The sequence below is a fragment of the Etheostoma cragini genome, chromosome 12, assembly GCF_013103735.1.
Source record: "Etheostoma cragini isolate CJK2018 chromosome 12, CSU_Ecrag_1.0, whole genome shotgun sequence".
NCBI lineage: Eukaryota > Metazoa > Chordata > Actinopteri > Perciformes > Percidae > Etheostoma > Etheostoma cragini.
In genome coordinates, this window is record NC_048418.1 from 4,576,524 (window position 1) to 4,589,297 (window position 12,774).

At 38.9% G+C, this 12,774-nt stretch overlaps 1 protein-coding gene across 1 annotated transcript in view; it reads right to left on the minus strand.

The window, feature by feature from the left end:
- Window positions 1-12,774, minus strand: part of brinp2 (bone morphogenetic protein/retinoic acid inducible neural-specific 2) — a 114,642-nt gene that overhangs the window by 33,507 nt on the left and 68,361 nt on the right. Inside the window, exon 5 of the mRNA XM_034888870.1 lies at window positions 8,188-8,424. Coding sequence (XP_034744761.1) covers window positions 8,188-8,424 — 237 coding nt within the window. The remainder of the gene's footprint in view (window positions 1-8,187; window positions 8,425-12,774) is intronic.

The window sequence follows — 12,774 nt, forward strand, 5'->3', positions numbered from 1 at the left end:
CTCAGAGGTTTTCTGTTGGGAGCGCAAACCACTGAGCCACTATCCCTCCAAATAAGTTACGTTGAAAACTGGAAAAAACTTATAGTATTCCATGTTTAAAAAAAGACAGTACAGTATGTTGGAAAAATATCATGGTATAGTATGTCGGAAAAAATTATGTTGGAAAAAGTACTTTAACTGTTGTAGTATAGTATGTCAAAAAAAGTGATAAAAAGTCATAGTATGGTATGTCGAAAAAAACGTCAACGTATGTTGACGTAGAAAATAATATCATGAAAAGTATCTGCCGGGACTAGGAATTGAACCAGAGTCAGAGATGGCAGCGATTACTTCCTGGTTGCCTGTTGGAGCCGTGCTAACCACTAAGCCACTATCAATGTAAAGAAACAAAGAAATGTTGAAAATAGTCATAGTAGAGTATGTTGAAAAAAGTTGAAAAAGTCATGGTATAGTATGTCGGAAAAAAGTCATGGTATAGTATGTCAAAAAAAGTCATGGTATAGTATGTCGGAAAAAAGTCATGGTATAGTATGTCAAAAAAAGTTGTGGTATAGTATGTCGGAAAAAAGTCATGGTATAGCATGTCAAAGAAAGTGGTAAGAATTCTTAGTATAGTATGTTGAAAAAAGTCATAGAATTGTATATTCAGTAACCACTCACAGGTTTTCTGTTGGGAGTGCAAACCACTAAGCCACTATCCTTCCAAATAAGTTATGTTGAAAACTGAAAAAAGTCATAGTATTCCACGTTTAAAAAAAGTCATAGTACTGTATGTTGGGAGAAAATCATGGTATAGTATGTCGGAAATAAATTATGTTGGAAAAAGTACTTTAACTGTTGTAGTATAGTATATCAAAAAAAGTGATAAAAAGTCATTGTATGGTATGTTGAAAAATACGTCAACGTACGTTGATGTTGAAAATAATATCATTATAAGTACCTGCCGGGACTGGGAATTGAACCTCCGTTTGAGTCAGCAGCACTGACTCACTGGGTTTCCTGTTTGGAGTGCAAACCACTGAGCCACTGACCTTATGAAAGACTTTGGCTGAAAAACTGAATAAAGTTACAGTACACCATGTTTAAAAAAGTCACAGTATAGTATGTCGGAAAAAATCATGGTATAGTATGTTTAAAAAAGTCATAAAAAGGCAAAGTACTTTATGTGGAGAAAACATTGTAGAAAAAACCTGCCTGGAATTGGAATTGAAATTGAACCTGCATGACAGCCCGCAAGAATTACTGACTGATTGCCTGTGGAGCAGTGCTAACCACTAAGCCACTAACCATCTTAAAAAAAAAAAAAAAAAAGTTCAAAAACAATCCTAGTACAGTATGTTGAAAAAAGATTAAAAAGTCATAGTATAGTATGTCAGAAAATAAGTCATGTAATAGTATGTAAAAAAAAAAGGTCATAAAAAGTGAAATGGGAAGTGAACCTGGGTCAGAGACCACAGGGATTACTGCCTGGTCGCCTGTTTGAGCATCGCTTACCACTGGGCCAACATTCCCTAAAAGAAGCATTGTTAAAAATAATTATAGTATATCATATCAAAAATGTGATTAAAAAGTCATAATATAGTATGTAGAAGATGGTACATAATGTTGGAAAAAGTAATTTAAATGTTGTCGTATAGTATGTCTAAAAAATGTGATTGAAGTCATAGTATGGTATGTTGAAAACAACAACATGAAGATGTCCTCGCCAGACTGGGAATCAATCCTACATTTGAGTCAACAGTAGTGACTCACTAGGTTTCCTGTTGGGAGTGCAAACCACTGAGCCACTGTCCTTATGAAGGACTTATGCTGAAAACTGAAAAAAGTCATAGTATACTATGTTTAAAAAAGTCACAGTATAGTATGTCGGAAAAAAAATCATGGCATAGTATGTCTAAAAAAGTCATAGTACTTGAAGATACCTGCCTGGAATGTGAATTGAACCTGGGTCAGAGTCTGCAGCGATTACTGACTGGTTGTCTGTTGGAGCAATGCTAACCACTAAGCCACTATCCACCGTAAAAAGAAAACAGTTGAAAACAGTCACAGCATAGTATGTTGAAAAAAGATTAAAAAGTCATAGTATAGTATGTCGGAAAAAATGTCATGGTATAGAAAGTTAAAAAAAGTCAAAGTACTTAATGTTGAAAAAACATTGCCTGCACCGGGAATTGAACCTGGGTCAGAGACCTCAGGGATTACTAGCTGGTTGCCTATTTGAGCATTGCTAACCACTGCGCCAACGTTACCCAGAAAAAGCATCCCTCAAACAATCGTAGTGTAGTATATACTCTAAAAACGTGATTAAAAAGTCAAAATATAGTTTGTTGAAAAAAGTGATAAAATGTCATAGTATGGTATGTTGAAAAAACATCATAGAATAGTATGTTGAAAAGGTCATAGTATTTGATGTAGAAAATAATGTCATGAAAAGGTCCTTGTCAGACTGGGAATCAATCCTATGTTTGAGTCAACAGGAATGACTCACTGGGTTTCCTGTTGGGAGTGCAAACCACTGAGCCACTGTCCTTTTCAAGGATTTATGCTAAAAACTGAAAAACGTCATAGTATACCATGTTACTGCCGCTGTCCTTCCAAGAACTAATGCTTCTGGATAGCCCAGTAGATTGAGCGGGCGCCCATATATAACCAAAAGTCACAAGTTAGGTTTCTTTAATATTGTGATATAGGTCAATGACTGCATTTCTGTCTTCTTCTTTTTTAATAAAGGTATTGAGTATTCATTGTAAGTTTTTTTAAACAACCTTCCCAACTCTGCATTTAATAGTATATCTTTCCCTCTATTGACCAGTTTGAAATGAACACAGCAGAAGATGAAAGTCTTTCTTTTTAAAAAAGATTTTTTTCTCTTTCCTTGCTCTGTCTTTCTCTCAGTGGGGAGTTAACTCAGCTTTCTACCCACCCTCGGAGCAGGGAATTGAATCTCAATTACTGAGAAGCTCTGTCTAATGTTTCATGTATGAGTGACCTCATTAGTTACTTACACCCTCTCCTCACCCTCTGCAACATGTATGGCGGCTGAGAACTCACATTCCTCACATCAACTGAGGTAATATCCCAAAGACCCAGCATAATGGCTCGGCTGTTGGGTGGATCATGCGATTGATATGGTAATTCTAACCCCTATCAGAATTCCATTATATGACTGTCTCTTAAATTTGGAACTTCAACCTGTGAGTCAGTGTAGTGTTGTGACTGGCTCAAGGTGGTTATTTAAGCAACAGCACAAGAGAGTGTGAGTGTCATTATCGGCACACATCACACCCTCTAGTGTAATATTGCAATTACACATTACCACCAAAATAAAATTTATTATCAAACTGTATTTATATTATGGGGTAATTTACTCTCAAAGTAAAGAAGCATCAGTGATGATTTTAAGTCCCTCCATGTTTAGTCACGCGAAACTAGATCCAAACATTTCCAGTAACAGTTAACTCCACAGCTGAATCACTTTATATAAAGATGTTGGTTTTTGATTCAACACTGTGATGTTAAGGCAGAGTAATTTTGTTGGTGATGAGCCCGGTGTCCCTATGGGTGTGCTCTTATGCTGATTTGAACACATTCCAAATGTAGTTGACCAATCAGATTGCCTGGCGGATCTACTTGTTGTATACTTAAATTCTAAAGCCACAGAGGATTTAACACAGGTCCCTGAAACATTGCTGATCGGCCGTCGTGATGACTTTCTGGTAAGGTAATAATGGACAGTTCTCACATATTACTTACTTGAAAGTAAAAGTTCTTTATCTTGTGGTTTTGGTTGCTTCACTGCGATAAACATGCACACCTGCAGACAGAAATACTCACTAGAGCACCATGAATGTACTAATCCACAGCTGAAAAATAGTCCCCAACAAATTCACTATTTACTTCTGTTTATCTGTTGATAAAAACGTAAAAATGCGGCGGGTGAAAAAAAACAAAAAACGGCAGAATCTGATGTAGAGACCTTTTCCTGCAGCTCCCCCCCCGTCGCACTGACAATGCATGCACAGAACAGCCAATAGGAACACTCTCTCACTGAAACGACCGGTTGGCCAAAGTCTCCCTTCATGGGCTAGATTTTCAGCTATATTATTGTCCAATGGCACTGAGAGTGACTCTGTTTCAAAAGTTCCATACATAATGTTTAATGTCAGTGTTCTGTCTGTTCAATACAGTATATAACAGCTTTTCACCACTATGAAAAATCCCTGTACCTAAGCTGTACTCTTCTGTGACAGAGGAAACATGAATTCCAGTGCTCTGTGTTAGGAATGTGGCACTGCATTTTTATACACAAACTGCATAGAACCAGATATTAGTGAATCTAGCCTTGAAGCTGGCTGTGTTTTCAAATTTCACAAAAAAAAAATAAGTGTGATGTTCCGGACGCAACACCTTTCCAGGACATCTTGCATCCTAAACTGCACATGAAATATAGCCAAAAAGAAAATAACCTTTCAACAGAGAGCTCTTTCTGTGCGTGTGTGTGGGTGTGTGTGTGTGTGTAGCCAGTTGGGTCTTTAGTTGAGGTGAGTGGCTGAGGTTTGAGGGTATTATTCTCCTCTTTCCTCACCCACACAAAATTATTTAGTCTCTTCCTTGTCCTCCTTCTGTCTCTCTGACACACACATGAACAATCTCGCACACACACACATACACACGCACACACACTAGCAGTTGTTTTCCCCTTGCCACAAATACATTTATCAGCCTATCCCAGCAGACGAGATTCAGCCCAACTTCCCAGGCACCCCCAGAAGCCAAAGAGCCACCGTGTGAGTGTGTGTGTGATAAAGATAGAAGATGCAAAAGAGGGAAAGAAATAATAAGACAGAGAGAGGGGGAGATTTGAAAGTCAAACAATATTTACCGTGTAGATTACCTCACTCTCTGCATTCAGTGTTCATCTCAACTTGCCTTGTGTGAGTCTGGCTGAGTGGGTAAATGTGTAAGTAGATTGTGGTGTTACTTAAAATTAGATACAACTTTAATGATCCCCTGGATACATGCCTGTAGGTGTCCAGTATGTGCCTGTCCTTCTGTGTGAGTAACCAAGGATCCTTTCATGATATGTTTAGCTTGTTACTCAAACACGTACAAGCCTCTAAAAGTACCAAAGGCCTTATTTTTTTATGACAAGAAGGACTAAGTTAAGCTCCTGACAAAAAACATCTGCGTCAGCGGGACAAGAAAAGCCCCGCAATTACAAGTCTTACTCCTCTCGTTAAAATACACTGTCAGTGCTTCTTTGGAAATATTTAATATGTAGCACAAAAAGCAACTTTGCAAAGTCAGGTGCTGTCAAAACGAGGCTAAGTGAATGCACAGAAATGCGGTTTATCCTCGTAATGTCACTCACTAAACAATTTCCAAATAAATGGCGGCACCAACACAATCACATGAAATCTGCAAGGAAGTGCAACACCCAGCAATGTTTAAAAGAAGCAGCCAGAAACCTGTCTCCATTAAATCTTGCCTTCACCTTCCAAGTCATTAAAGGAGAATTCCGGCCAATTTTCACGTTAATCTTGATCACTATAAATATGTGGAAACCCCAACCTGAATTGGTGCAGGCAACACTGAGTAGCTGCAGCTACGTGTAAAAGCTTCCACCTTTTGAGCTAAAACAGCAGTTAACGGGTTAAGTTTCAAAGCCTTTGTGCCTCTTAACAGACACACAATGCAATTAATATGTCTGTACAACATGAACAAGGCCCTCACAGAACATCAAGATGTGTTTTCAAGTCAGACCTTGATTTAATTCCCCTACCCTGTCTTGATCTTGCCAGTGGGTAGCTCGCTTGCCTGGTTAGCTGCTAGAGCAAGCTCTTAGCTGCTAGCTGCTAGTGATAAGTGTGTTCAGCCAGGCTTTTATGAAAATCATAAAGCAGCAGTTCTGTGTGTATTTGTAACTCATACATGTTGTTTGTGATCAATCTGTTGTTGGTGAGTAGGAGGCTTGGCAGTGTTGATCTTTGTGCTAGTTCCCTTAGCCGGGCAGGCAGCCTTCGTCCCTGCTTGAAGGCAAGTCAAGTTTTTTGGTTTTAAAGAGTATATAAGTTGACACAGTAGTGAATACTGATTTAAATTAAGTTAATTTGTTAACTTAGGTTGGGGAGCAGGGCCACGCCTAAACCACACCTCCAATCACCGGACAAACCTACATATACCGTGCTGCACAGCCAGCCTCGTTTGTCTCCGATTGCTTGACCCACCCTCCTTTTCTCTCCTCTTCATCCATCCATCTTCCCCCTCACCCCTTCCTGTTCATCCCAGTGCACACCTCTCCCATGTCTCATCTGGGTACCATCTGAGGGTCTGTAAACTATTCGGGTGAAAACTGCTTTTAAGACGGAACCCCCAATCTGCGTCTCCTCCATCCGGTCATCATCATCCTCTCAGACCAGCCATCAGATGACATCCACATCTCTTTATCTATCTGCACATTTATAATGTTCATTACATCTTTAACAAACACATTTTTGTGGCATGGTCCTTGCTAGTGCACTTTTCTTTAATTCTCAGCTTTCAAAAGACAGCACAGCTAAGTAGAAAAGAGTCACACTACTGTGAAGTTATCATCTTAATTACACATGAGGGGAAAAGGCCTCCCAACAATCTTTGTGCACAAATTCAAATGACTTATTCTTAAATTATAGCTTTCACAATTAATAATAAACTTGCTGCGACTTATTCTTTTTTATTCCTTTTCTACTTGTATAGGCGACAATCTGAAAATTAAAAATGTAGCTGGCAAGAGGCTAAGTGGGGGAATAACTAACTTGACAAAGACAGGGTTTTCTAGATTTATTTGCATGAGAAAGAAACAAGGTTGTGCATCCAATACATTCCATAATTATTTCACTGGCATTTGCAATGGTGTCCAAAAGTCATGAGAAACGGCATTAAACAGCATGAGAGAGGGAGAAAACAGTGGTCAGCAAAAATCCCCCCCGTTACACCCTCTTTCAACCCGTTCTCACTCTGGACAGTGGCTGTCAGCGTCTAAAGGGACAAAAAAGACGCCCTTCAGCATGTTCGTATAACGTATTGGAGAGCAGAAGCTACCCATTTGGGCACTTTAAATATGTTTATATGTATGCAAAATCCAAAGCAAATGTAAGTGCTACTTACCTGGCAATAACTCTTTTCAGATTCTGATTCTGATTCCTTCAGATCCTGTTATTGCTAGCACTATCAGACAACGGACAGACGTGTCTTGAATAACAAAGGAGTTAAAGGACCATTCTGGCGCAAAATGAACCTAGGGGTTAATAGCCCATGGCTACTGAGTCAATCGTTCTCTGGGATATGTTTTCATGCTAATCGAAAGGGGACCAGTTTTAGCTCCAACTGCTAATTAGACTCACGGACAAGAGGCTTTTATTTCCCCTAATCATTTGTTTAAATGACTCAATACCCATACACATACATGATAAGATTAACTGGAACCTGTGGTAAGAGATTGTAGCGTAACAAGCTCGCTGACCGCGAGGGCACTGACCAGAGACCGACCAGGGCAGCGGTGTTTGGTAGTTCAGTGACCCAGAAACGGGGACTTTGCACAAGGTATGGAGCGTGGCAGGGTGCCGCTGTCTCATCAGACTGTGTGGAGCTCCTGAAGTCCAACACCCGCTTACCAGATTGGCACTTAGCCATCAATGTTCATAAAACAGCAGATATTTTACCTTAACATAGTTGATTTCTTGCATGAAAGATCTCAGAAGTGAATTTAGTAGTCTCATCTCCACTGTGTGTATGTACTGTACTTTGCTCAACCAATCAGTGCGCAGCTCATCTAAATATTCATGAGCAAACCATGTAAGGAAGAAAACCACTCGTTTCAATGCAAACCCATTAACGGGAGCATAAGGACCCATAAAAAAACATCCAGGCCATTTTCAGCCTAAACAAAGCTACATACCCCATTAAGAAGCCTTAAGGAACAGCGTGAAATACTCTATATAACCATTCTATCACCCCATTAAAGCTAAACTAAAACCTCATTTAACACAACCTACCAACCCAAACTTTATTCCAAGCAGTTGTTAGTTGAATCTTTTTTCTGTTTTATACACTTAAACAAAAACCTCATTCAACACAAGCTCATTATAAGCATTATTTCCACTTCAATGGCAACACATTGAGTTACATGCTAACCATTCCAGACCGTACCTGATTCCATGAACTCTTGGTTGAAGCTGGCCCAGGCCCCTTTGCTCTTCTCTAGGTTCTCTTCCATGACCTTGATGTCAGCAAAGGGACAGTTGCATTCTGGGAAACGGGGAGAGCACTGGCACCAGCAGTCGTTGTTGCGGCAGAGCAACTCGCCCTCTGAGTTGCATGCCACAAAGCTGAGGGCTGCCTCCACAAAACGCCCACGCAGGAACTCTGGCAGGACATCTTGCAAGCCTGGGAGAAAAGAGAGAAACACCTGGTTAGGTCCTTCCTCCTTTTTTAGAATTAAGTGTTTTCTTCACAAGCTGGTTCCACCTGCTTTCATGTGTTATTTATGTTAGGCTAAAAGTGGATATGTTGAAAATATGGAGCTGCATTTTTAGCATGAAAATGAAGGAATTCTTGACTTCTTTGAAAGAAAAGGTTTATGCGCAACATGTGTACTCATCATACCATTTCTTACAGGATTATAGACATTAATTATCAACACTTCAGGGGGCTGAAAATGATGTTTTCTTAAAAGCAACAACCACTCTAACCTTAGCAGCTTGAAATCACCGCTTTAGAATGGTAATGTTGTTTTAAAGGCATCTTTTTACAAAAACGCTAAAGAATCTTTCCTTTAACAGGGATACATTTTTAAACATATTACATGATTTTCAGTTATGGCTATGACACCAAAATGACAGATCTCATTCAAGCTTCAATATATACATAAGAATACAAGCTAAGAAATACTAATCTGCAGTCCAGCCTGTGTGCCAACACTGAAGCTCCAATAAAATGGATGGTGATGGCGCACTGGATATGACACATGCCTTTGGTGTGGGAGACCCGGATTTGTTTCCACTACTTTACATCAACCAATGTGTCCCTGAGCAAGACACTTAACCCCGAGTTAGTCCAGAGGCGTGTGATTTTGACATCCAGCATAAAGCAATTGTAAGTTGCTAAATGACATGTAATGTAATATGTATATCAGAATCAAATCAGAATACAAGCTAAGAGCTAATCTGCAGTACAGCCTGTGTTCCATTATTGCATATTGCATATTGCAACATGTCTTGTCATGACTGAGGCTAATAGAAACAACTTTTGCAAAGAGCAGCTCATCAGCTGGCTCGGTTTCCGAATTCCAAATGGCTCTCTGTTCTCTGTCTGATTACCGAAGAGACTTCAACTAGACATTCAGCATATGTGTGGCGGTATTATGACAGGGACAAGAAACAAGGTTGTTTTCTCCAAAGCAGCTCAGCCTGTATCATTTTCAATGGAAAATCTTGCAGCAGGTACTGTGGGTACACATACAATAAGTTAAAAAGCCTGCCCTGGGGCCCATTTTAGTAGTTTTGTCACCTTTGTTAGTCACAACTGTCACCTAGTCTGCGGCCATCATAAAAAACCTGCTTTTCCTACCTGCCATGTACAGGTTGTTTCCTATCTGCAGGTTTCATTAATTCCTCCTCCCACTGTGTACCGGAGACACTCAAAAAATCTTCACAACATTTTATTTCCTTTTTTTTTTTCTTACAATATGCAGAGATGCCATTGCACGTTGTCCATCTTTGTCGCTTAAAAACATACCTAATAGTTACGAAGACAAGGTTGTTGATTCTTATTTTCATGATTAATGCATATTCATTCTGCAGAGAATTTGATTTGACCTTCCCAGATTATAAAATTAGTTTTAGTACCTAAGCAACTGGCTACAGTTTTACAACATGAAGTTGTTTTCAGACTAAGTTTATGGTTGCGTGTAGTCACAAAGGCACACTGCTAATGGCCACACCTCTAATCACTGCTATATATAGACAGCAGAATAAGAAAACAGAGAGAAACTGGAAGAAATGAAAGAACTGGAGAGTCTGAGTAGTCACACAAACACACTAATCACCACACAGACGTTTGGTGTATTCAATGCTAGCTAGTTAACAGCTAAAGTTAGCTTCTGTTCAGTAGGTGGCTATGTTTGGAAGAAAAGAAAGAACTGTAGTTCTTCTTTTTTACATGAGTAGAGTCCGAGTAGTCACACAAACACACTCATCACCACATAGCTGTTTGGTGTATTCAATTCTAGCTAGTGAACAGCTAAAGCTAGCTTCTGTTCAGTAGGTGGCTATGTTTGTCACAAACATATTTCAACAATTGCAAATAAAGTGTGGCAAATATACACTCAATATTCACTGTCTGTCACTTCAATAAATGTACTTTGTTCAGTATTGTTTATTATTTAAAGTATGCTAGTTGAACAAACCCCTTAACTCTTTATCTTTATTATAACTATTTATTGTCTGGAAAAAACTGGAATATACTATAATTTTAAAGAACATTTTCAGTTAAAGTATGAACCCTTTTTTCTTTTTGATAAAATTCAAAATTTATGGTATGCACTGATCAGTCCTACATGTGGCTCACTATGTTGGTTAGACCCACATTGGCACCATTTTATTGTAGCACATCTAGCTAGCTAGCTAGCTTTTACCCCCCAGTGCTGTGCACTATACCATTATATATGACCAACTTAGATGGACGAAATCCACTTATTTAATTTCTTAATGATGAAATGCATATTCATAACAAACGTGTTCAAACAGAGGACTTACTGGTATCTGTTGATGATATTTCTGTGGATTTGATGAGCATAACTGCCATATTCCTCACAAGCAGCCCATTTGCTCAGCATTTTGACACACTAACAAAAGCACAGGTGTAAACAATCAAAGAAGCAGCTCCAGTTTCAAGGTCCTGCTATTGTCTAGGCCCACTGTCACAAAGAGCTATTGTTAACATTTTCAGTAACACCTGTGGTTTTCCTACTCTGTCAAAAATGGTTGCTGTGAAAAAGCTCTACAGGCAAAGTTTTCACTGCTAATGGTGGCAATGACCTACTGAAAGATAGAGCCTATGAGTCAATGTAACTACACAGATTGATGGCAAATAAAATCATATGCCGTGCAAAAAGTTTTATGAAAGTAATAATAACATTTGAAATGCAATTTGAGCACTACCGTTAGAGCATGCAGTGGCATTTAAGAACGGGTTATTTCATACACTGTACAATTATATAGATTTTGTATTTTAGTTTATGATAATAGATTTGTAAGGTACTACTGTAATTGATGACCCGAGTCACAGAGTCAAACATGTCAAACACTGTCAGTGCTTTAACAGCGAGGTAAAATCACACTTTCAATTTCACTGCTTTCATTCACTGCTTTCATTTGACTTAAATTAGAAATACAGTGGTATGCTAATTATGGTGCCAAGGTTTCATGTCTGCACAGTCTATTAAACCAAATCAAAAGCCGGTCTTAAAAGTGCATCGTCATCGGTTAGAAACCAGCAGGCAGCTTTCAGAAGACTTGCCGTGTGGTGTGTTCATGCTGCTTTTGAATCTGTCTGTTGGGATGTCCGTCTCATCATCATCAGTTTGTTGTGTCAAAAGCTTCCTCTGTTCTCACTTCACAATCTCATTCTGGAAGATTTTCAGCCACCAAGTCAATCCTGCTGTGCCCTGTTATGAATATGCATGTCTCTTCTTTGGTATTTACTCTTTCAATGGCTTGGAAAGAGATGTAATTAGTCAAAATTTTCCTCTCCCTTGCTTTGGCAGGTGCTTTGAGGTTTTTGCGTGTGTGTGTGTGTGTGTGTGTGCGTGTGCGTGTGTACTAGTCACAAATCTGACAGGCATTTCTTCAGTTTGGAAGACAGCTAAATAACACTTATCACTAATCATTCTGTTCGTTTATGCATCTTTCTACTTTTGCTTTTCCCCCTGTTATAATAACTAAAAAAAGTTAATAAATTAATAAATAATAAATTGCAATGATCATCACTGATTATGTTCCGTTTCTTCCTTCTCGGCACCCATACATTTTCCTTAATCTATTTTTTATTAAAACTTGTACCAAATTCAGTTAACATGGTTATTTTAAATTCAAACGGAAAGCATTGCAAAAAAATCTGTAATTTTTTTTTTACAGATACAGTTAATGTTGTGAGACATGTGCTTTTAGTTCTAAACCCAAAAGGCTTAAATGTGATAGATTGAACTGGATTAACTTGATCTATTGAAACCAGCAAGAGTGAAGGCAGTAGTGTTAAAATAATGACATTGTGGGGGTTTGGTTTGGTTAGGGTAAGGGGGTTAAACCTAACCCCTAACCCTCCTTTGACTGGTGAGGACCCATTTCTATGTTAACCCTTGCGTTGTCTTCCCATCGACAGTCCCAACTTTTTTTTTTCTCTGTCACAATTAAAACTTTTTTTCAACGTTTTGTCATCTTTTTCAAAACTTTTGTTGCTTCCTTCCCCAATGTTTTTGTCACTTTTCTGATGTTTTTGTCAAAAAATATTCTTTGACTTTTTTTGTATATTTCCCCCCACATTTTTAAAGCTTTGGCAAATATTTTTGTCACTTATTTCAACGTTCTCACATGAAAAAGATTTGTAGCATTTAGCATAGCATAGCTGATGATTTATTTTACTGAAAAGCATTGTGTAGAACAGTGGTTCTCAACCGGTGGGGCGCGCCCCCCCGGGGGGGCGCGGACTCTCTCCCGGGGGGGCGCGAGTACACTATGG